General features: G+C 64.3%; 1 protein-coding gene across 26 annotated transcripts in view; it reads right to left on the bottom strand.

Annotated features, from left to right (window-relative positions):
• NRXN2 (neurexin 2) overlaps positions 1-24,559 on the bottom strand; it is a 106,165-nt gene that overhangs the window by 19,749 nt on the left and 61,857 nt on the right. For 22 of the 26 annotated variants that reach the window (XM_036326762.1, XM_036326776.1, XM_036326773.1 and 19 more), the window contains 6 exons: positions 24,062-24,443; positions 23,308-23,498; positions 21,581-21,754; positions 21,099-21,218; positions 8,944-9,125; positions 3,315-3,486 (listed from right to left, as the gene is read on the bottom strand). In XM_036326762.1, coding sequence (XP_036182655.1) covers positions 3,315-3,486; positions 8,944-9,125; positions 21,099-21,218; positions 21,581-21,754; positions 23,308-23,498; positions 24,062-24,443 — 1,221 coding nt within the window. Of the gene's footprint in view, positions 1-3,314; positions 3,487-8,943; positions 9,126-15,925; positions 16,644-21,098; positions 21,219-21,580; positions 21,755-23,307; positions 23,499-24,061; positions 24,444-24,559 lie in introns of those variants that run through there. The other 4 variants (XM_036326785.1, XM_036326784.1, XM_036326787.1 and 1 more) reach the window with 2 other exon arrangements.

Genomic DNA, 24,559 nt, shown 5'->3' with positions numbered 1-24,559 from the left:
CCTCAGCTCCATGCCAAGACCCTCAGGCTCCTCTGCTCAGGTCCCCTGGCCCTTCTGCCCTGCGACCCGCCCGCTCCTGACCTCCTGACGCCGCTCACTCCGGCCTTTCTCCGCAGGCTGCCCCCCACAGGCCCTCGCCTGCACCTTCTCTGTCCTCAGCTGGTCCCCTGGCTGTGCGCCTGCTCCTCTCTCCACTCACCATTCTGCAGGCCCTGGGGCAGGAAGGGGTGTGTGTGTGTGTGTGTGTGTGTGTCTGTGAGGGGCGTCTGTCAGTGTGCCTGGGAGTTCTGTGAGCTCTCGCTCGCCGTGGGCTGTGGGTGATCCCAATCGGCAGCCATGGGAATGGAAATGATTTCCTTTGGGAGTCTGGCCGCTCCTCCCATTGAAACCACTTACATGCCGTATAGCAACCTGCACCCTGGGTGGTGGAGGCTTTCCCCACACCTCCCGCTGCACAGCTGCGCTCGCCTGCCCAGCAACACCTAGGCCTGGGCCTGCCTGAGTGCACCCCCCTCAAAGGAGCACCCCACGTGTCCACGTGTGCACAGTGCTGCCCCCCTGGGTGACCATGAGGCAATGAGACACTGCCTTCCCTACATATTCAGGTCACTCAGGTTTAAGTAAAAAATGGACCTTCGTTCCTTTAGTCACTCAACAAACTTCCCTTGGTGCCACTCTGTCCTGGGCTGGGTATCAGGGACGGAAAGATGAAGGCCTGGCCCTTGCCCAGCAGGAGCCCCAGCCACACGGGGAGGCTGCTGGTGACTAGCAGAGCTGTGTGCTCTGCCACAGGGGCACGGGCATCGCTCCTGGGGTGGGCGGGAGGGGCCCAGGGAGACACTGGAGAGGAGAGGAGGTGTGGCCAGCGGGAGTCAGGGAGGGGGGGGGGAGGCGCATGTGCAGGGCAGAGGGCAGCAGGCATTCAGGGACCCACCTGTGCTGGGATACCCGTGTGTGGCTGTGTGTCTATGTTTGTGTCCTTGTGTGTCCCGAGAGGAAAGGAAGACCATCCGTGCGCCTCACTGAGCAGTAACGCCTAACAAAAGCTGTCGGTGAGCCCGCCTCTGGCCTCACACCCTAGTGCTCTCCGGGCGTATCTCAGGGTCCTCGCAGCATCGCCGTGCGGAGGATGACGCCCACTTCAGAGGTGGCACCTGAGATTCAGAGGCCAAACGGCTCGTCCAAGGCCACGCGCTTGTGAGCAGGAGACCCAGGAGGAGGAGCAGGTGCTGCTGCCTCCAGGGCCCTGAGCTGGTCTCGGGGCCCCCTCCGCGTCCCGGGCCAGGCTGTGGGCCGCGCACACGCGAACCCGGCCTGCTGTGCGCTCGGGGCGACCACTGTGACGGGGATCTGCTCACCGTGCGCACAGGCAGCCACCAGCCCTCAGGTTACTCTGCTTTGCAGGTGAGGGGTCCCCCACCCTCAGGCAGGGGCCCGAGCCCAGGAGGGCAGGCGCGACTCCTCCCACCTGGCCCTGGCCCTGGCCCGCTGGGCTCTGCGGGAGAAGCTCAGGACCGGAGCCGTGACTCCCTGCGCTGAGGCCTTCCTGCCCCGTCCTGCCCTGTCCACACAGGCTGCGTCTTCACTACTACAAAGACTGCTCTGATGTGTGTGTGGCTGACACAGAGAGAGACAAGCCTGATGCCCACGGGGCGATCACACACACACAGACACCTGTGGTGTCTGCGCACGGGTGGGACTTAGCACAGGAGCGCTGTGTGTCTGAGTGACCTCACACTCGCCCAGGGCCTTGGAGCAGGCTGTCCCCCGCCCCCCACAGCGCTGTGTGCCCTTGTGCCGGCCTGACCGTAGGAGTATCCGCCACCGTAGGAGTATCCGCAGTCACTCAGGTGCCAGGGGCTGGCCGTGTGACCACGGCCTCTGTATTTATTCGTGGCCATGAGGCTCCCCATGTTTGGGTAAAGCTTGCATGATGGTGAGCTGTGAGCTGACACTGGCATCTTTCTTCCAGCATAAGTGGACCCGTGGGGGTTCGTACCTGCACCCCTCACTGTCCTTCTGCCCTCACCCCTCTAGGTCAGCCTGGGGCAGCTGCCCTGCCTCCACCTCGACGGTCACTGCTGCCTGAGAGAGGAACTGAGGCTGCAGGCGCCCCCTGCGTGACTGCAGGTCGCTCGGCCCGCATCTCCACGCCTGCGCCCCTGTGGCTCTCCCCGCGGTGGCGCCGTGTCCCCGCCCTCCCTAGCCCCGCACTGAGCTCTGCTCCTCTCGTCCGAGGCTGTCCACCCCGCGCTGCTGGTCTGTGCGGCAGCGTCTGCATGTCCCGCTCTGCATCACCGCGGGAGCGGCCTTGGTCTTCGCTGTGGCTCGGGGACTATGTCCCTGTCCCCCGCGGCTCCGCTGGCCGCCTCGCACTCCCAGGCCTTCCTCTGCCTCCCTCAGTACCTTGCAGGGCCTCTGCTGCCTCGTTTCTTTCATGTCCTCATCCCTGTCCCTCCTCTGTGCCCCTCAGACCTTGGTTTGTCCTCAGCCACCACAGCCGCCACACACTTGAACTGGGTCAGTTTGCATCCCTGTGCTCGCCTGTCCGCCCCCAACACGGCAACCCCCCTGCACGCGGGGCTGCGTCCCCTCGCCGCTGCGTCCCCAGGGCCTGGCGCAGGGCCTGACGCCTAGTAGGTCATCAATAAAGGTTTGCTGAATGCACTGGACCGTGTTTCTCACTCTCTTCGCTGTCTCTCCCCCTTACCCCCCGAGCCACTGGGGTTCCTTTTCTGTGGGTCTCCATGGTTACTTCTCTTCCTTTACCTAGATTTCCTAATAGGGATCTTGACTTGCTCTTTGTGGAAACCTCGGTTTGTTCCTTGGTTCGGTCCTTACAACAGCTCTGCCTACTTGCGAAGACGCGTTTTGGGCTATTTCCGGATCTTCTCCCCTTGATTCTGCATCTGTCTCCTCGTTTCCACCTGTCCCAATTCTGAACTCATCCTTTCCTCAACTGTCTCTCTACCTCTACCCTTCCTCCTCGTCCCTTCTCCCTCAGCCCCACACTGGACCGGGCCTTGCAGCCCTCCCACTCAGCTCCGCCCTCTCCCTCACACCACAAGGACCCCGTCTCACCCAGGCCCTACAAAGCCCAGCCTTCCCCAAACCGCTGGTTTTCTTTAGCCCCGCCATCCCGGGTCCCCCCCCCCCCCCCCCAAGCCACACCTTCTTGTAGCCTCGCCCCGCCCACAGCGGGATGACACTCCGCGTGGCCCCGCCCCAGTGCAAGCAGTGCTCCTATCAAAGGCTGCCTTGCCTGCCTCGCCCCGCCCACCACACTTCTCCGTGCTCCCAGGCCACCCACCTACCTGCCGGGTACCGCTCGTTGACTGGCCAGCTGTCCACCTGCAAGGTGGCATTGCCACCGCTTCTAGTGAACCGCACCACGTGGTATTTGCCGTCGCTCACGATGGCGTTGGGCTCGTCGATGGTAATGTCGTCGGTGCCCACATTGAAGATCACCCCCACGGTGCCCTGGTCCTGAGGACGGAAAAGCGGAGCTCAGCGCCTGGGAGGGAGCCTGGGGCCGCCCCTGGCCCGGCGCCAGGGCACTTCTCGGCTTCACGGTACACCCGCCCAGGCCTGCCTTTGCGGGACGCTCTCCCCTGCCCAGAGGGGGTGCAGAGCCCAGCTGGGCCCGGGGGACCTCCACCAACCACACCTGCCTCTTGCCTTTAGTTTATTCAGAATATTCACACACGTGCACAGGGCACCTGCTCTGTTCAAGGGCCACTAGCCCAGACCTCAGGCAGGACGATCAGGGTCACCACGGGGATCTGTGGGAGCACAGAGGGTGGGGCCTCCCTAAGGCACAACCAACAGAGAAGTCCAGGGAAGTCCACCCCTGCCTGGGGAAGGTCTGACCCCCTCCCACCACCCCCAGCCTCCAGCCTCCCCCCCCCCGCCCCCCCGCCCTCCAGCGCAATCAGCACCAGGGCCTCAGCACGCCATCTGGGCCCCTGGAGGTCAGGCTTGGGTGTGGGGAGCAGAGGTGGGGTCTGAGCTGCGTGTTTGGGGGAGGGATGACAGGCATGGGAAGAGATCAGGGAGACAAACCATGTTGGACTTAACTGAGGAAAGGGGAGCGGCATGGGGTGTGGGCAGAGGATGGGGCTGGGCGGGGGGAGGGCCAGGCAGGGGACAGACAGGGGCTGAGGCTGGAGAAAGGGAGTAGAGTCGGCCTGAGCCACCTCTGGGACCAAGCCCAGGCCCCAGAGGCCCCGCGTGGGAGCCTGCGGAGCCCACCCGGGGTTCCAGACCGGGAAGTTCGGTCGGGGGTGCCTGAGTGAGAGGGAGGCGTCACCGAACCCAAAAGCGTGCTCCCTTCATCCCCACAGCAGCCCTCTGAGGAAGCTCACAGCACCCCCATTGTACCGAGGAGGAAACAGGCTCCGGGAGGTTCAGTGACATCCCCAGATCTCACAGCCCAGAAGGCAGGAACCCCAGACGGAACCCCAGGTGGTCTGACTCCAAAGCCAACGCTCTCCCCACTAGTCCGGGGAGACACTGCTCACTTCGCTGGGGGTGGGAGTGGTCCAGGGGCTGCCGAGGCCGGCCCACCTTTGAACCCAAAGGTGTCTAAAGACGCCAGACAAAGGCCCACGAGGCCTTCACCGGAGCCCCTGGTCCCTTCCCCTCCCTCCCAGCCGCACCCCTGACCTGAGCCTCCTGTGTTCCCACGCCCCTCCCCCACAGGACCAGCACTGGCACCGGGTCACAGTCGGGCACCGAGCACACCGCACTCCTGTGTCCCGGGCAAGAGAGACCATTCGGCGGCCACCTCCGCACCAGTGGGACCCAGCAGCTGGGTGGTACTGGGGTTGGGGATTGTGGCTCACAGATGGAGTGGGGAGTGGGGTTTGGATAGTTGGGGGGCAGGACGTGCAGCCAGGCTCACTTGGACACCTACGCCCTATCCCTTCCCCCCCCTGTGGGTCCAGTTCTCCTCCTAGAACCTGGGAAAGCCACACACACACACACACACACACACACACACACACACTTGTACGCATGCAGCATCTCTCCTCAATAAAGCAGGGAAACTGAGGCTGGCCTTGCCTCACAGAGTACTAGCAAGCCTCACCCACCCACCCACCCACCACTGACATCCCCGGGAGACGAGATCATCTGCTCCCACGCACGTGCGGGGAGCCGCCACGCTCTGTAGCACTATTGTTAGCAGCTCCACCGCCCAGCACAGCGCAGCCCCCGGCGCCTCTGAGGGTTCCGCCCGAGCTCATCCGGGCAGTGAGGGGGTCAGGGAGCAGAAGCGGAGGGCGAGCCGGGCAGCCGGGAGGCGGGACGCCTGGGTTTCCTAGGAGGCAGCCGAGCTCAGAGCCCGCACTCTGGGGGAGAGGCGGCTCCCCAGAGCTGCTCCGACGTGAAGTCAGTTGTCACTTCTGTTAAAGTCATTAATTCCTAATTCCCCAATTACCTCATTAGGCGGCGGTGGGGAGAACGCGGCCGCTCCTACAGCAAATAATTATGGGAGTCAAAATTAATTTGGCAAAGTGGAGCGACGCTTTATTAGAAACGTCAAATTGCTTTTCTCTTATTTTGCTGCCGCCTCCCCGCTCTCAGCTGCCGATGCCGCTGTGGTGGGAGCTGATGTGTCACCGTCACCGGGGGAGGGAGCCCGGGGGCTGCTCCCAGGGGCTGCAGCCCATCTGGTGCCGACTCTCCTCCGAGAGTTGGCCTCGCTCCTGGCTCCCACATTTCCTCCCGCCCCCCCCTCGCCAGGACCCACCGAGGGCCAGGCGCCCCCCCCCCCCGCCCTCCGCCCTCCGCAGCACCAGGCACAAGCCTGTTCCTCCGTGACCTGCACCAGGCAAGGCCGGTGGCACCTGCCGGGAGGGGAAGGTCTCTTCTCCACGCCCGGGGCCCCCGACCCTTTCCCCTTAGCACCAGGGAGCCCTGTGCCCTACACCTTTTGACACAGCTGTCACAGGGGCGGACACAGAATGCACAGACCCACACGTCCAGGTGACGACCAGATGTCGTCAGCGGACACAGGACACCAGCTGACACTGAACCCTTCCCAAGGGCTGGGCGATGTCCCAGGTGCTTTCCGTACATGATCTCCTTTAAACCTCACAGCGTCCCTCACTCCTCCCATCCTGCCGCCACCCTGAGGCGCAGGGGGCGAGGTGACTGCACAAAGACGGAGCGAAGAAGTGGCAGAGTTGGGACTCAAACCCAGGCTCCCTGCTCCAAAGCCACGCACAGCTGCTCGTGACCGGGGAGGAGAACGCAGCCCGCGGTCACAGCAAGGGGCACAGAGTTCCGCCTGCCACGCGTGGTCAGGAGGCTGAAACACCAGCAGACGCCACTCCGCCGGGAAGCTCAAACGTAGAGCAGCACCGACCAGAGGCCACGGACACAGCCTGTCTCATCAGCCCCCACAATCCCCAGGCCACACCGTCACTCCTGACACAGTCACCAGCCCCGCTGTCACTCACAGCCACACCGGCTCTCCCCCTCAGGCCGAGACGCTGTCTGTCTCGCTCACTGGGGCACGGAACTCCCAGGTCTTCTCCCCAGGCTACTCCTTGCCCTGCCCCCCTTCCTTCCACGCACCCTGCACCCCTTTCCTCCATACAACCTACACCCTTTCCCTCCACACACCCTGCACCCCTTCCCTCCACACGCCCTGCACCCCTTCCCTCCACACGCCCTGCACACCTTCCCTCCAAGCACCTTGCACACCTTCCCTTCATGCACCTTGCACTCTTTCCCTCCACGTATCCTGTACCCCTTCCCTCCATTCACCCTGCACCCCTTCCCTCCATGTACCCTGCACCCCTTTTCTCCACACACCCTGCATCCCTTCCCTCCACACGCTCTGCACCCCTTTCCTCCATGCACCCTGCACCCCTTTCCTCCATGCACCCTGCACCCCTTTCCTCCACACACCCTGCACCCCTTCCCTCCACGCACCCTGCACCCCTTTCCTCCACGCACCCTGCACCCCTTTTCTCCACACACCCTGCACCCCTTCCCTCCACGCACCCTGCACCCCTTCCCTCCACGCACCCTGCACCCCTTCCCTCCACACACCCTGCACCCCTTTCCTCCACACACCCTGCACCCCTTTTCTCCACACACCCTGCACCCCTTTCCTCCACACACCCTGCACCCCTTCCCTCCACACACCCTGCACCCCTTCCCTCCACACACCCTGCACCCCTTTTCTCCACACACCCTGCACCCCTTTCCTCCACACACCCTGCACCCCTTTCCTCCACACACCCTGCACCCCTTTCCTCCACACACCCTGCACCCCTTCCCTCCACACACCCTGCACCCCTTCCCTCCACACACCCTGCACCCCTTTTCTCCACACACCCTGCACCCCTTTCCTCCACACACCCTGCACCCCTTTCCTCCACACACCCTGCACCCCTTTTCTCCACACACCCTGCACCCCTTTCCTCCACACATCCTGCACCCCTTCCCTCCACACACCCTGCACCCCTTCCCTCCACACACCCTGCACCCCTTTTCTCCACACACCCTGCACCCCTTTTCTCCACACACCCTGCACCCCTTCCCTCTACACAACCTGCACCCCTTCCCTCCACACACCCTGCACCCCTTCCCTCCACGCACCCTGCACCCCTTTTCTCCACACACCCTGCACCCCTTTCCTCCACACACCCTGCCCATTCCCCGCCCCTTAGCGCCCATCAGCTGCCACTTCCACTCCAGCTCCACTCTGCCCACAGGACATCTCTCTCACACCTCCTCCCTTTGCTCCTGGCTGGGGGAAGGGTGTGCAACTATGGGTCCCTAAAAAGCTGTTGTATAAGGAGGGGCCAGTAGCCATGGTCCCAATCAGATGGGCAAACAAGCCCTCTCCCCTGACTTCCTCGCCGCCCCCTAAAAGCCCGGGGATTCCCCCCAGACCTCCCCCTCTCCAGCTCACAGAGCCTGGCCACCTGCTTAACCCTCCCAGGTGGGGGTCCTGGCCAGGGTCAGCCCGCAGAGTGCAGGAGGGAAAAGAGAGGCTGTAGAGGGCTGTACAGGTGGAAAAAGAGATTGAGGTGAGTCCCAGGGGTTAAAAGCATGGGGAGGGGCAAGAGGGAGGCCAAGGGCAGGAGTGAAGTGGAGCAAGGCCACAGCCCACAGGGAAAGAGCAGGGAAGAAAAGGGCTGCCTGAAGGCCAGCTGTAGGATGAGAACTATGAGGACAGGAGCTGCGGGTTCGGCGGGAGGCCCAGAGGGAGGCGCGGGAGGAGCAGAGGTTGAGGCAGGAAGCAGGCGCAGGGAGCAGCTGGGCAGAGAAAGGCAGGGCTGGGTGGGGTCAGAGGTCAAGGTGGGGATGCGGGGCTGGCCCTAGAGGTCAGAGAAGCGTGAGCACAGCCAGAGAGGCTGTAGGGGTGACAGAGTCAGACAACGGGTGGCAGGGTCAGAGGGTGGCTGGGAGAGCAAAGGTCACAGGGACAGAGGTCAAGGGCAGGGCAGGGGCAGGGGCAGGGGCAGGATGTGAAGGCCGGGTGAAGAAGAAAGGCGGCTGCTGGCGCAGGGAGGGGGAGGGAGGCGGAGGACACGGGGGGGGGGGGGGGGGCTGCCCTCAGCCAGCTAGGAGTGAGCAGGCAGCAGCCCAGGGCAGTCAACCGTGGGGACATTTCTGGAGGCTGCAGAACAGCCTGGAAGACTCAACGAGGCCCTGGCTGCGTTCGGAAAGGTCAGAGGACACAGTTGGCCTCAAGGAGCCGGGAGCGGGACTCCGGTCAGCAGCGGGCCTGGGCTCTCGGGAAGGACAGGCAGGGATGGGCCTCAGAAGCAGAAGCACCGAGAGGAAAGCCCCGGGATCAGGGACAGAGGTGCTGAGGGCTTCGCACGAGGGGACGGTCTGAGGGCTGGTCCGGTGGAGTGAGGGCGGGTGGGGCCGGGTGGGAAGGTCGGGTCGGAGGCCGGAGGCCGGGGCGCGCCTTACGATGTGCAGCTGCAGGTAGTCGCCGAGGCCCGAGGCGCTGTCCACGCGCACCAGCACTGCGCTCCGCTGGTGCGTGCTGAAGCCCACGGCCAGGCGGTCCATCCTCGTGCTCGGCCGGTCATTGGGGGGCCACGTGTAGGTGATGAGCGCGCCCCCCTTCCCAAAGATGTACGTGGTCCCGGCTGCAGAGAGAAGGAGAGGGAGAGGGAGATATGACATCGGCAGGTTCACGGGGCTGTGCCCGGAGCACGAGGACCCCAACCTTCCTCAGGGTGCAGAGCTTCCGCCGGGATGCCCACAGCAGCCACGGGCCTGCCGCCCTGGGCAACAGTGGCTTTAATTACAGCAAAACGGAGAGGTAACAGAGAGGGGGACCCCGAGAGAGCCCAGAGGGAGGCCGCAGAGGACCAAGAGGACTGCTGGGGGCAGGGAGGCCCCGAGGGGCTGGCGAGGTGACAGCCAGAGCTGAGCAGGCCCCCAGGCAATGGAGCCCCCGGCGATGGCGGGAGGGGGAGCAGGAGCTGTGCTCAGCTCTGACTCACAGCCCACAGGCTGGCACCCCTCCAACGCCTGCCTTGCACCCCTCCAGGCCCCTGGAAATCCTGGCCCCAGTTTGCCCAGGACTCCCTGCTTCCACACACAACTAGGGGCTGCCTGGGTCCCAAAACAGGGGGGGCCTGGAGCCCTGCCCAGAAAAGGAGAGACAGACATGGGGGGTGGGCGGGAAGTGAGACTGACAGCCAGCGGAGGAAGAAGGCAGAGGACAGATGGACAGAGAGGGGCCGAGAGGGGTGTAGGTGAGAGAAAGTGGGAGAGTGGGAGCCAGAGAGGAAGGTTCCCTCTCCCTGCCCTCCCCCACCCCACCCTCTCTCCCTGTCTCCTCTATCCGGCTGCCGGGGGCGGTGTGAGGTCCCTAACGATCTCAGCCCCAAAATAAACCCCATTAGTCTCCATGTTCCCTCCTGCGGCTGACTGGGTTCCCTGGGGAGGGGGGGGCAACGGATGCCTGGGGTGGGGGTGGGGGGCTGTCACCCAGTTTCCAGGAAGGGAGCCTTGTCTGGGAGGCCTAGAGCAGCGGTCGCCAACCGGTGGTCCGTGGACCACTGGTGGTCCGTGAGGTCCGGAAGGTTGGCGGCCGCTGGCCTAGAGGACGAGTACTCCGGGCCTTCCGAGAAGGGAAGAGACAACCTTGCATTCTTTAGAGCATAAATGGGGCAGATGAGATTCATAAGATGCTTAATTAAATCATTAGGCACTAACAACTCCTCTCAAAGCACTTCTTGGGGGCAGAGGGGTTCAAAGAGGATTTATCTAGAGAAGGAGAGAGGCAGCTGGGCCGGAGGGCCAAAGCCTGGAGTCGGTGGGGAGGAAAGGGGGGCCCTGGAGGTGGGGGAGCTCTGGGCGGGAGGGGAAACCTAGGGTCAGGGAGCTGGGGGCCTGGGGGGCAAACGTGCAACAGTAAGATGGCGCCCCAACCTGTCACGCTGAGGCCAGGACCTCAAGCGCCTCTGGGTAGTTCAGGCAGTGCCGTCAGGGACAGCGGACTCTAGCCCAGCAGGTTCCCAGATCCCCCAAAAGAGGGGGCTTCTGCGAGCCACGGGGGAGCTGAGCAGAGGAGGCTGTTGCCTGGGCCCGGGAGAGGCAGTGAGGCCAGCAGGGGCCTGGCGGAGGGGGAGCAGGGGCTATTCCCCAGAGCCCTTGCCACCAGTGCCCTGTCTCCCCAGGCAGGGCCAGAGAGGAGAGGTGACCCCCGGAGGCAGGACGGGGTGAAGGAACCACCTCGAAGTCTACTAGCTGACATCTGCCACAGCCTGTGGCCAGGACAGCACCGCCAGCAGGCGCCCGACCACGTCCTTCCTACCTGCTCCCCTCCCCCCCCGGAGGCCCAGTGCTGGGGGCTGATTCCTCAGGGCGGGACCCTAAGATTAGGGTGGAGAGTTGGATGGGGGCAGAGTACACTGTAAGCTGCACCCCCCCCCCCCCCAGGGTGGGCCACCTGCCTGGAAAGGGCAGGGCCGGGAGCAGGTAGGCCTCAGCCAGCAGCAGTCTCCACTCCCATCCCAGCTCTCGGAAATCCGGCTGTTTCCATGGCGACCGTGATACCAGGGTCCGCCCTTCTCCCTCCACTCACAAACTGCATGGCCAAAGTGGGGGTGGGGAGGGCCCGGGGAGCTGAGATGCTGACCTCCTCCACACCCCACCCTGCCTCGGGGCCAGAGGCTGCTGCCCTTTTATCCCTGGACTCAGGGGCCCCCCAGTCAGACGAAGAAGGGGCTTATCGAGTTTCTGGGCCCCTCAAACCAGGAAAGGCAACGCCATGTACCCGGGGCCAGCTCCCAAATCTCCCAGATCAGGCGGAAGGAGGCCCTTTCTCCTCCCTTTCCCAGCCGGGAACCCAGACTCTACCCCATCCTGGAGAGCGCCCTCCTGCGCCCGGGTGGCCTGGGGTGCAGGCAGCCTATGTCCCACAGGGCATGAAGCCGGAGGGATCAGAGGTGGCACTGGCACCCCAGGCCCCAGGCCCCACACCAACCCACAGGCGAAGACGCACCCGCTGCACACAAAGGCCCCGCGTGTTGAGGCTGACCCCCCACAGGAGACACGGGGCACCCTCGAACATGGCGGTGGGCGCACAAAGGCAGGCAGGCCCCGGAGGCGCGAGGGCAGGGGCTGGGCAGGGGCTGGGCAGCGGCTGGGCAGGGGCTGGCACACGCAGGACGGGACAGCGCGTGAGTCCCCGCCCCCGAGCGCACATGCCGCCGCGCCCCAGCCCCGCCCCGCCCCGCGCAGCCCGGCCTCCCCGGGGCTGATGGCCCAGCGGGTCTCCCCCTGCAGCCAGTTTCCAGGGGGCGGACCTGTGAGCGCCTAAGCGCGTTTGTGACCCGGTGCGGGTGGGCGCAGAGAGGCAGCCGGCGAGCAGGGGGAGGTGAACGGGCAGTCATGGCCCTGGGGACACATTTCTCTCCCCGCCCCGCGCTCCCGCCAGAGGCGCAGAGGGCTGGCAGGGAGGGCAGGGGCTGGCTCTGCCGGGTCCCTCCCGGTTGGGCCCACCTGGGTCTCAGGGGCCTCTCGCCTCTCACCCCCAAGCTGTCCTCTGTCCTGGCCACCAGACGCCCAGGAGGCGGCACCGCGCTGGAGCCCAGGACTCCGCGCCACATCTATAAAAGGTTCCAGAAAGGGCTGCTGCGCAGAGAGGGGCCTAAACCAAGGCCCACATGCTGCCCTAGGGCGGTGCGACCCAGGGTTTCTGATCCCCCCAGGAAACCACTAGTGAGCTTCCTGGTGCATAACATTTCAGGGGTGTGCACACCCCAGAAGCCCAAGACAGAAGCGCTCTGGTCCACCATCCCCAACACAGTCCCCCCACTGCCTCCTGGACCCAGAAATTCACTGATCCAGGAAAATGCTCTAACAGATCCAGAATCTAACACAGAGTTCCCACACACCTGCATTCTAGAGAAAGAGCCAACCGGCCATTAGTCACAGTTAGCTAACCCAGGCCCAAACAACAGAACCACCTCCTGTAAACACCATGCGCCCGGGCTGCCCCCGTGGCTAACCCCGCATGTGCCCATCGTCCTGCAGCGTCAGCCACAACACACATCTTCCGGACGGTACAGAACCATGAGAGGGTAGAAAAGTCCCACACAGTCTAGCAAGGCCGCTCCTGGTGCTCACAGCCCACCCCAGCTCTTGTCGAAGGACCTCCCAACCCAGGGGCTCTCCACAGCTCCGAACCCCGGGGCGCAGCTCTCTCTCGACCTGGAACACAATATCCCTTCAATGCATAAGCCCGTTCTTGGCCATATACCATCCAGTTAGAACTCTAAGTTAACACACCCACACCCAGAATCAAAATAGACGCCAGCCCCCTTTGTAAGCTGGCGGGGTGAATCCAGAGCCCCTGGAAGCTGCTGACCCAGAGCTGAGCTGGGACTGACCCCTTCCTCCTGGCTCCAGAGGGTTCCAGAAGTGGAGGTTGGGGCTGATAGGCGCCTCAGGGACTCCCAAACCAAAGCTGGCGTCCAGGACCAGGAGACCGTCACCCTCTCAGGCCATTTTTAGGGCCCGGTTGTACTGGTCCTCCCAGGCCTAGACCAGCATCAGATGCAGGGGTGTCATGGGTGCCTGGGGTCGGTAGGGATATTATTAACAGGGGGGCTGGGGGATGGAAGGGTACATGGAGGAAAGAGTGAAGAACAGGAGGGAGGGAAGGCAAAGAAGAAAAGCAATGAGATCCCCGCCCCCCAAGAGAAGGGAAGTAGAGAAGCAGATGCCGAAAGAGAGGCTCCCCCCTTGGGGGTAAGGGGACACTGGGGCAGAGAGGAAAGGTCTCCCAAGCTGACCTCTTCCTCTAGCCGAGCGGGGCCCCAGGGAAGCCTGTCCTTTGCCACCCCCGTGGCTAAGGGAGCGGAGGTGGTGCAGCCTGACAGGTGGCCTCGGCCCCACTCTTCCATCTGTCCCCTGGCCCTCCTCCCTCCTCTCACCTGCCTCACCTTCCCGGGCTCCTTCACTCAGTCTCCCGCCACCTCCCGGCTCTGTCCTGGGCGCCCTCCGCTCCTCCTCTGCTCCCGTGTGGCAGCAGGCAGCCATGGCCCCTCTCCGGGCTGTTTTTCTCCTATGCCTGCCAAGCGGGTGGCCATCTCCGAGGCAATGCCAACACCAACATTCCATAGGTTCCTCCCGCCCACCCCCAGCGCTCTTTCCTCCATTTTCTCTCCCGCTCTCCCAGCTCTTTACCGTACATCCCATCAGCACCCAGGCCCCTCCTTCCAATCTGCTCATCTCCCTGGGCCAGTGGCTTCTCCTTTCCCTTCCTCTTTGCCAACTCTCCTCTTCCCCCCCGCAACTCTCCCCCAGTATCCCCGGCTCCCCTTTCCTGTCTCACCCCTTTGTGCCTCTCCTGGTTGCTCAGAAAGACCACGTCCTATCTGGGCCCCTTTGGGAGCAACATGGGCCTCAGGGGAGCCACAGGGGACAATCAAGAGGAGGGAGGAGGCACAGAAGGCCAGAGAGCTCATGGGGAGAAACAGTTCAGTGTGGGGCGGGCAAGTGGAAGAGGGAGACGAGATGAGAGAAGGCCTTGTGGAGAGGCCTGGCTGGGACAGAGCCTGGACCAGACAAGACTATGCTGAGGAAGAGAAGAAGGAAACGGAGGGCTGGAGGGGCCGCTCCTGAGAACTGGATGAGGAGAGAGGAGAGGCATCAGAAATGAGGGAAAGATGAAGTAGGAGAAAAGCGGAGAGAAACAGAAAAGAAGGGGAGGGAAGATGGGAAGCGATACGGGGGAACGAAGATTGGGAAGCAGGATGGACAGACGGAGAGCAGTAACGGGGAAGCAGAGATGGGAGGCCATGCTGGACCAAGATGGGGAGTGATGAGGATACGGCGTGGGAGATGAGGGAGGAACAAAGATTGAATGAAAAAATGAGAGATGATGGGTGAACAGAAATGGAAAATGATGCAAGTACAGGAATTGGAAGCAGCTAAGATTGGGAAGCAAGAATGGACAGGTACAGAGTGAGAGCTGGTGAAGGTGCAGTGATGAGAGATTAGGGGAGTCACGGGAAGGGCTGGTGGGAGCACGAGGATGTCAGAGCACCGAGAAGGAAGGCAACAGGGGTACAGAGAGGGGAGGTGACAAGAGGACGTGCAGAGAAGTGATGAGAGTACAGGGGTGAAAAGTGAAGGAGGTACAGAAATGGGAGGTGATGGAGGGCTGAGATGACGGGAGGTGAGGGAGGTACAGAAATGGAGGTACTGGGTGACCGATGGAAGGTCCAGAGATGGGAGGCGAAGTGGTGTGCCGAGAGGGGAAGTGATGAGTGGACTAAAATGGGAGGTGACAGGTTCTCTGGGACAGGAGGTGACAGCCGCTCTGAGGTGGAATGCGAAGGAGCGACTGACGTGGAGCGTGAACAAGTCTGACCGGGAAATGAGATCAAGTGTGAAGGGGGTCAGGCATGGGAGGTGACGGGGGTCAGGCATGGGAGGTGACGGGGGTCAGGCATGGGAGGTGACGGGAGTAGAGACTGGGAACCATGGGTGGGGGCAGGGACAGAGGCGGCAGGTGCAGAGCCTCCTACGGGCCTAAGGCATGAAGTGATGAGGCGCTGGACACAGGAGGTGATGGTGGGCAGGAACGAGAAGGGGGAGTGGTCAGAAGCGAAAGGTGATGGAGCCTGAGAGGAAAAGTGGAGGTTAAGGGGGGCTGAGGTGAGGTGGGAGTGGTGGAAAGTGACAGGGGACTGACACAGGAAGCGATGGGGGCTGACAATAGAGGTGCTGGGAGACTGGCACTGGAGAAGTCCATTCCAAGCAATAGGCCACAGAGGTGAGGGTGCTGGGGCGCAGGGCAGGGGTGAGGGGGGAAGGAGGAGCCGAGAGGCTGGGGGGTGACTGACCGAGGTGAGCTGCCGGGGAGTGTGGTGGAGGACAGTAGCGGGAAGAGGGGTGGCGTCTGGGGACGGGGTGAAAGGAGACAGATCTGAAAGGCGAGAGAGGAAGAGATGGAACATGTCAGAGGCAGGGATGAGAGATGGGACAGAGGTGGGAGGGCGGTTAGGGGGGACAAAGATAATGGGGTACACAGATGCTAGACCAGCGATGGGAGGTGAGGCGAGGAGACAGAGGTGGAGGTAAGCCGGGTGGCAGAGAGATGGAGGAAGTGAGGAGGCAGAGACGGGAAGGGAGAGCTGGGCAGAGGGGGTGAAAGGACAGAGGGGAGGTGATGGGGGACCTGAAGGTGATAGCAAACCAGAGGTGGGTGAGGGGGTGAAGGTGAGGCACAGGAGGACGTGGTGAAGGCAGCCATGAGGCGATAAAGGGATGGGGGGCGGGGTGGAGAGGCGAGGGTGGGGCTGGGAAGATGGGAGCCCGAGGCCGAGGTGAGGGGGCTCGGCCTTAAAGCAGAGGGGCCGCCGCGCACGGCTGGGGTGCGGCCGCGCACACGGAGGCCGAGGGGCCGCGGAGCCGCACTTACCGTGCCCGCCGCGGGTGAGGAAGGGCATGCGGTTGATGGCGATGGGCACGGTGCCGTGCTTGCTGTGGAAGTGGTGGACGTGGTGGGTGGTGCTGAGGCTGGAGGAGACGCGGGCCCCCTCGGCCGTCCCCAGCAGCAGCAGCAGCAGCGGCAGCAGCGGCGGCGGCGGGGGCCCGGCCAGGGCCGGGGGGCGACGTGGGCACCCCCCCGGCCCGCTCCCCCCGGGGGGCATCTCGGCCCGGGGCGGCCGCCTCACAGCCCCATGGCCGGGGCGGGGACCGGGCCCGCGCAGCCCCGCGCAGCCCCCCTCCGGCTCCGCGCCCCGGGAGGGGGAAGGGGCGAGGAGAAGGAAAAGCCGAGCCCACGCCTCGGTCCGGAGCCAACGAAATCAACCGGATGCCGCCGGGGAATCCGGGGTCTGCAGAGCGGCGACGCCAAGGTCCAGAGCGCCTGGGCCCATCGCGGGGAGCTAGGGGTCCCCCCGCATCCCGGGAGGGCGCGCGGAGGGCCGTCAGCAGCCCGGGGGAGCGCCCCGGGGAGGGGGCATCGTTCCGGGCCGCGGCCGGGAAGGCGCGGGGCCGAGCAGGGAGGGCAGCGGGGAAATCCTGCGGAAAAATCGAGCCGGGAGGGGGACCGAGGAGAGGGGAGCCCGGCGGGGCTAGGGCCGACCGCGCGGCCGCCGCCGCTGCCGCCCCACGGAGGCCCGGGGAAGGGGGGCGGGAGGAGGGGGAGGGAAGCAAATCCGGGTGAGGGGGATGGAGTGAGGGGGGGAGAGAGGAGGGGAGCGGGGCTGAGCCGAGGAGAGGCGCGAGCCTGCGAGATTCCGGCGGAGAGATGGAGGCAGCGGAGTGTTGCTGCAGAGGCAGAGGCTGGAAGGGAGAGGAGGGCGCCCGGGAGGGAGGGGAGGGGAGGGGAGAGCGGAGGGGAGGGGAGGGGGAGCGCGGGAGGAGGCGGGGGCAGGGCGGAGGGACGAGCGGCTCCCGGTCTGCGGGCGGCGCTGGGCAGCTCCTGCGCGGGCACCTGGCTCGCCCGCTGCGCGCTCGCCTCTCCTGGGCGCGCGCCCCCCCCCGCCCCGCCCCTCCCCTCGCCGGGAGCGCGCTCCCCTCCCGCCCCCTCCGAAGAAGGGGCCCTGCTGAATAATTGAACAGGGCTGAGGCTGGCGAGAGAGGCGGCTCTCTTCCTTCTCCTCCCCTCTCCCCGCACCTGGATGAACCCCAATGGTGCTCGCTGGTCCAGCGCGCAGAGGTGGCCACCGCACCTCCGCATGCACCCCTCGGAACACGCGGACGCTAGGATGTGGCCCGGCTTGGGGACCGAGACACCCACGTGCCCATACAGGCATCATTGTGCGGGCGCGCGCATGCACACATAGGCTCAGACACATACATGCATGCATGTGCTCTTGGAGGCTGGCACATGAACTCACACTCGGCCGCGCGTGTACACACGCTCACAGAAGCATACACACACACACACACACACACACACACATACATGTTTGGCCACAGGCAATCAATGGCCAAGTACACACAGACACTGCCCCTGGCTCACTCTCCCAAAACAGGGTCACCTATATGCATACAAACAATGCACCCAGAGCCTCAAAGGCCCTGAAGGGTAAGACAGCACTCACAGTCTCCTCCCACCTCCCCAAAAGGGTGCCCCCAACCTCCTGCACACCCTGGGACTCCAGTCCTTCCTCTCCACTCGCCCCACCCCCAGCCTCAGCCTCTCCCTCCACCACAGTTTCCAAGGCAGCTGTCCACTGAGTGTCCGGCCTGGGACAGACGCTTCCTGGGCCACTATGTCCAGCTGAGGCATCACTTCTCCCTCCAGGTGCCCCTCCGCTGGGATACACCCCCAGACTTTGGGGATCTCGGGAAGCACTTGTCTTAGCCCAAGAGGTAAGTGCCCCCTTCCCTTCATCTGGATCCACCTCCACACCCACAGCAACCTGGTCCACCCGAGGGTGCTCTGCTAGGATGGGGGCAGGGGGAGAAGGAAGGAGGTGGACAGAACCTAGAAAGGAGGGAAAGAAATAGCATAGTGGAGTGAGAAGAGGGGACAGGACAAAAGGAAGGGGGTGATGTGAGAAGGGGAGGGAGAACCAGGGCGAGAGGGCTGACTCCTGCTTATTGATTCTGAATTCTGTTTCGGAGCAAAACCACCACCAGTAGCCCCACGCTGGCATGCTGTGTCCGGCTCCCGGATGCTGTCAGGCCCGGGCCAGCTTCCGGTAGCTCCTGCCACACCCCACCTTGCTAGATGCCAGGCCCCTCTGACCCTGGCCCAACAGGAGTGAAGAGAGGGGTCCTCAGAGGTACCAGGAGGAGGATCCCAGGTGGTGGGTGGCCCCAGGAGGGAGGAGAGACGCATGCGGGCTGGACCCCCCCCCCCCCCAGCCTTGTCCCGCTGCCCTCTCCACTCCATTCCTGTGCCCCTGGCTCTGAAATACAGACTGACACAGCTCGGAGCAGGCAGCGGGTTTATGGCCCCAGAGGGAGGAGGGAGGAGCTGGTAGCCAGAGGAGAGGAAGGGAAACCGCCTGGAGGCCAATCAATACCAGTGAGTGGGAAGTGACGAGAGCGGGAGGGGGAGGGGGGACAGGGGTACAAATGAAGGGAGGGACGGAGGTGTGCAGAGATCAATAGAGGCTGCAGAGAGGAACCCAGCAAATGGAGAGATGAGAAGGGGCTGAGATGGTGAAGAGCCGAGGGCCGGGGAGACAGAGCAGCAGGCCGGCCCCCGGGGAGCGCCGTGGTCCTGACCCCCAGCCCTGCGCTTCCGCTGCAGGCCCCCCTCCTTTTAGTTCCCTTCCTTTCTCATTTCATGTTCTCCTTTCCCTTCTCCCTCCGCTCTCCCGTTCTCAGCAAAGAGATGGGTTCTCTCCCTTGGCTCTCTCTCTCTCCTGCCTCCCAGAGCAGACTCCTGAGCCTCGAAGGGACCCAACCCCTTCACCACGCCCACCTGGTGCGGTCCCTTGTCACAGACGGAGAAGCCGAGGCCGTAAGAGAAGAAACACCGTCCTGCAGGTTGCACCTCTTTCATCCCTGTCTCATCCCCCAGACAGCTCCACCCCCGACCCCACCCCTCCAAGGACAGGGTCCTGGGGGCACCGGCCATTCCCACCCCCTCCCTCTCTGCGGATGCAGGGCCCTTTGGTGCCCAGTGGTGCCCCAGGACCTTCACACTCGGGGGTGGGACAACGGAACGGGCCTCGGCCAGTTTCCTGCTTGACCTTGTGCCCCCCAGGGCCCCGGGAAGACCAGCCCCAGAGGGACAGCATGAATGTGACATGGGGCCAAGCGTGGAGGTCGGGAGGAGGCACAACCCCGGAGGAGAGGGGCACAGTCCCCGACGACCAGGTTCCTGCCCTGTCGCCCTGTCCTTCAGGGGAGATCTCAGAGGTGCCCAGGGCCGGCGTGACCCCTGTCGCCCTGTCCTTCAGGGGAGATCTCAGAGGTGCCCAAGGGCCCATGGATGGAGGCTTCCAGGTCGCACCCACCTTGTCTTTATCTCCACGCTCTGCCGCCAGACTGCAGACCAGTGTCGCTGTAGGGGACACTCCCCCAGCCCCAACTCTCCCTGCCTCCCATGCCGGGAGAAGTCCCACCTCTTTGCCCACCTCAGCATGAACCCCTGCGCCCCACCCATCTCTACGCCCCCTTCCAGAAGGCTCCACCCTATGTAGCGACAATGGGCAGCCTGCTTCTTCATCCTGACCCCCTGCACCCCGCCAGCAAGGCCGCCAGGGACTAGATGAGGGCAGTGAGCGGGAGTCAGGAGCCTTGGCAAGGAGCTGCCTGGCTGAGGTCTCGGTTTCCTCCTCAGTTCAGGGGGATGGTCAGTCCCTATCCCCGCTGCCTTCTCCGAGAAACAAGTTACGAGGACTTTACAGGCTCCAAAACACTAACCAATCAGGGGGGCTCTTACTATTGGCAGCAACATGCCGCGTCTTTAGATCTGAGCGCAGCTGAATGAGCTGCAGGGACGGGGCCGGCCCAGCCCCATCTGTACTCCGGCAGCCGGGCTACAGTGCCCAGCTGGCCATGGCCCGGGGGCTTTGCACAGAATGGCAGGTCAGATGAGGAAAATCCTGGGGGACGGGGCAAGGAGGTGGAGGTGCCCAAGGGCGGCCCTGCCCGAGAGCGCCAGGAAGTGCCAAGGAAGGGAGAACCATGACCCACCCCAGAGCCCATCCCAGCACAGTCCATTCCACAGGAAGCACAGGCCTCCGCCCTAATGTCCAAGGCGCCGCGGGGGACACAGAGGCAAAGGCACCGACCCCAGGTCTACTATGAACTTCCTCCGGATCCACTCCCCCTCCGGGCCTCGGGTTTCATGCTGGTAAAGTGGAGGGAGAAGCCGTGTGTGTGTGTGTGTGTGTGTGTGTGTGTGTGTGTTTCCCCACGAAGCTCGGTGCTCACACCCCTGGTCTCTCAGCAGGGCTGCCCCCGCCTTCCTGCCCCAGCTGTCCTCCTCTGCCACCAGCTGCTGGCCACCAACCACTAGAGACTGCAAACTGCTGCTGACGCTGCCCTGGAGGGGGCGGGTCAAACAAGGTGCAACCAGGGGCAGAGGAGCAGGCAAGGGCACTCGGGGGTGTCCTTGTGGCTCCAAGAGACAGCCTGCCGCTGGGGTTCTGGGTGGGAAAGAGAAGGGCTCGGCTGACGTCCAGGGAAGCAGCTGTCCGGCCGCCTGGCCTCCAGGGAACCTCCTGAGCCTGCCTGCAGGGCCTGGACCCTCTGGAGGAGATAACAGGCTTCCACGGTGTAACTCTGGGGGCACCGAGGGAAGGAGGTGCAGGCTGACCAGCCACAGCCCTGTGCAATAGTGTGGATGTGGGAGCTGCACATGCAACACGTGAGCCCATGGCCAAAATCGCATGGGGGGAGCAGCAGAGGCTGACACCTTTGGTCATGGGTGAAGGGAGCCATGTCCCACCAGCTCAGAACGGAGATGAGAGTCCAGCTAGCAATGGGTCGCCCTGGGAAGTCAGGCAGCCGCAGACCGGCTCAGGCCCGAGAGAGAAGGCTGCGGGGCAGTCGCCAGCAGCTCCCCTGGCTCTCGTGACAAGAAGGGGTGAGAAGGAAGCGAGCATCGAGGCTCAGAGGGCCTCCCCAGCAGCCCCCAGGCCGGGATCTGCCCCCAGGGACCCCCGCCCGGCACTCACGGTCATTGCACACAGGGCCCCCGTAGGAAGTCATGGTGCAGTCACAGGTGAAGCCATCCCACTGCTGCAAGCAGACGCCCTGGTTGGCACAAGACTCTTCGGTGCAGGTGGTGCTGGGGCCTGGGAGAAGCAGGAGGAGGAACACACCCGCTCAGCCACGCCCCGCCCTGCCCGGGAGGCGAGGCACGGCGGCCTCAGGGCCAGGCAGGGTCCGGCTCTCAGCCTTCCAGGCTGAAGGGGCCAGTAGTGACGAGGGGTGGGCGTGGGAACGGGGGGCTTAAGGACTGCCAGGCTTGGCCTTGAACTGTGATAAGGGGCCAGGGTGGGAGGCAACAGGGAGAGCAAGTGACCCTTCAGCCCGGGTACCCCTGCTCCACAGCTGGGGGCAGGCTCATGCAAGGCCTGAGAAGGAAGGCCGTCTGGTCTGCCTGGGCAGCTGGCCGTCCTGCAGCTGCGGGTCACACGCCTCCCCCCACACTCACCATCACAGCCCCTCTCCACCTGCCCGATGCGGTGCAGGGCGTCCGCGATGAGGTCCGGGAGGCGGCCGTTGAGGTCCACCGAGGCCAGGCAGCCCTGAAAGCCATCCCGGGAGGCCACCAGCTTGGGCAGGCTGCTGAACATGTTCTTGCTCAGACCGCCAATGTACAGCTCCCCTGCGAAGGGAGAGGGTCAGGACCTCGCTTCCCCCGCCCGGACTGCCTGTCAGGTCCCAGATCCTCCTGGCCGCGCAGGGTCCCATCCCAGACGCTTCCCTTACAGAGACCCGGCGCCTCATCCCCCTCCCCTGCCTCTTCCTTCTTCCTTCTCCACTTTGCCATCTGTCTGCTCCTCTCCCAGAGAAGCCCAGATGCAGGGGGCGGGGGTGGGGAGCAGCTGGAGGAGAATGTTCCCCGCTCTCTCCCACACATCTGATCCAGTTCCGGCCTGTAATCAGGGCCTTTCATGATGTGCAGCCCCAACACCCCCCTGGCTCCCCCTTCCGAAGTCTCCGTTGCTAGAACTCCTGCAGGCCCCTCCCCGGCCTCTCCCTAGTCTGCGTTCTCTCCTGGGGGGTTCTAAGCCCAGCTTCGTTCCCCCAACGACTACGGCTTGGCGGGAAGCTCTGGGCCACACTGGGGAGTGCTCTAGGGAGCGCCTGACGCCCACATCGGTGTCCGGCCACAGTGAACCTGACTCCCTGGGTGTTTTGTCCCCTACCCCCCCCCCCTCACCCCCGCCCCAGCAGAACCTCAGCAAGACACGGGCAACCCTGATGCCCTGGCCATGGGCGCAGTGCAACCCAGACAGGCCCAGACGGCCCCAGGTGGCTGCTGCTGTGGGTTATCTGTGACACATCGCCCCCTTCTGGGAGCAAGGAGAATTGGCAGCGCCCTGCCCAACATCGAGCCCAGGGGTCTAGCCAAGCTTCCACTCGCTGCTCAGCTGCCTGCTCACTTGGTGACTTCAGGCAAGCCACCTAGCTTCCAGAAGCTTCTGTCTCCGCCTCCCCAAGAGGGGATGAACCCAATGGTCTCTGAGGATCCTCCTCAAGCTCAGACCGTCTGAGTTCCACTGACACCCAGGGTCCCAGTGGAACTGAGGGCGGCTTTGGGGGTGCGAAAGCAGTTGCCCCATTGGGCTCTGGAGTTAGCCACGGGCACTGTCCTCCCTTCCGTCCAACACCCGTTTCTAGGCTCATCCTCCTCTTCCCGGCTCTCTAACCACCACCACCCCCGTCCTCCCCCTCCCCCCACCCCCCCGGGGGGAGGCGGTGACGCTTCAGTGGCTGCTGAAGAGGCTGGGGAATGTGGCCCCTGGTGTCGTGCTGACCCACCAGGGAAGCCCAGCCAAGGCCCAAGGTGTGTGACGGAACAGCATGTGGGGACCCATCTACTGCCACCCTCTCCCCTCACAACAGCCCCCTCCCACCCTCCCACCCTCCCACCCTCCTAGGGGGGCGTCTGCAGGGTGCTGAGCTCCCTCCTCTCTCCAGCCCCCCATCCCAGGCTTCTCAATCTCGTTGGACCAGGAGGTCTGTGGAAGGCCCGGGCAGTGAGCAGACCCCGACAGAGGTGGCCACGGTGGAGACAGGGGAGAGGTGGGAGCCGTGGGCCGGGGAGGAGGGGGGATCGCACTAGTGGGAGAGCACCCAGGGCGGGGGGGGGGACCTTATGGGGCCAGGGGGGTCTGGCCTGGGCCAGGCCTTGCGCAGAGGCGCCGGGCCCACCTTTGAGATCGAGGTTCCGGGCGCCGTTGGAGTGCTGCGTGACGGTGCGGGAGTCGATCTTGAGCGTGTGCACGTTGCCGGGGTCCCGGGACACCACCACGTTGTGCCACTGGTTGTCGTTGACTGGTTTGTCGGAGTTCCCCTTCATCAGGGACGGGCCGTTCCCCAGGTCAAACACGTAGTGGATGTACCTGCCCCGCGGGCGGGAGGAGACACAGGTCAAGGTGGGGGCAAGGCTGGGAGGGAGGAGCTACACCTGGGGGGGTCCTCTGTGCCATGGAGGGAGGGGGGAGGCCCCACAGTGGAGGGACCCACCCTGATGGCACGAGGGCTATGGTCATGGGGGGAGCGTGGAGAGAGGACCACAGAGGAGCTGGTTGGGGAGAGCTCTGTTCGTGGAGGCAGCAGGGTCCCCTGGGATCAGGGACAGCGGCTCTAGGCTGGGGTCCTCCCGACAAGGGGCCTCCGGGACTGGCCCTGTCTCTGCCTATAGAGAGGGCTGGGGGGCGGGGGGCAGCCAGGACAGGGAAGGGAGAGCAAATGACTGGGACACCCCAGGCAGGGAAGTAACTGGGGAGTCACCAGGGCAGAAGGAGGGGGTGCTGTTTTGCCATCGTGGTTGGTATTTGGGGACTTGAATCTTGGCCTGTGGTTTGGGGGGATTAGACGTCTCAGCCAGTGGCGGGGGGGCCACATCCTGGCCAGGGGGAGAGGGACCATTCCCTGGAGAGCGGTGCAGCGCCCAGCACCTCACCCCTTGACCAGCTCGATGACGATGAAGTCGTTGCCGTTGCCCGAGTTGAACAGGAGCAGCCCATCGGGGGCCGTGGTCTTGAACTGGAAGAAGAGGTGCATGGAGGCGTAGGCTTGGAGCGTGGCAAGCGCCAGGTAGCTGCTCCGGCTCTTGAAGGTGACGGGGTCGGCCACAATGGCACGCAGGCCAAAGCGGGCGTTGAGCTCGCAGTAGGTGATGTCCCCGTCCTTGCACTGGTCCATGTAGGGCTGCCCGTTGAACACCAGCCCGCTCAGGTGCCCGATGAAGTTGGAGGGCACCACCGAGATGAAGCGCCGCTCCGTCATGATGCCCGTCTCGATGTTGTAGAACTCCAGCCGCGTGTGGGCCCCTGCCATCTGCCCTGCTCGGGAGAGGAGCCAGAGATGAGGGGTGGCTTCGGGGCGCAGACGGGGGGCCATTCCTGAGGCTGGGCCTGGGGTCCCCAGGAGCCGCCCCTCCACACATGGGCCACACAAA

The sequence above is a fragment of the Myotis myotis genome, unplaced genomic scaffold, assembly GCF_014108235.1.
Source record: "Myotis myotis isolate mMyoMyo1 unplaced genomic scaffold, mMyoMyo1.p scaffold_m19_p_10, whole genome shotgun sequence".
NCBI lineage: Eukaryota > Metazoa > Chordata > Mammalia > Chiroptera > Vespertilionidae > Myotis > Myotis myotis.
This window is presented reverse-complemented; position numbering and strand designations above follow the sequence as displayed.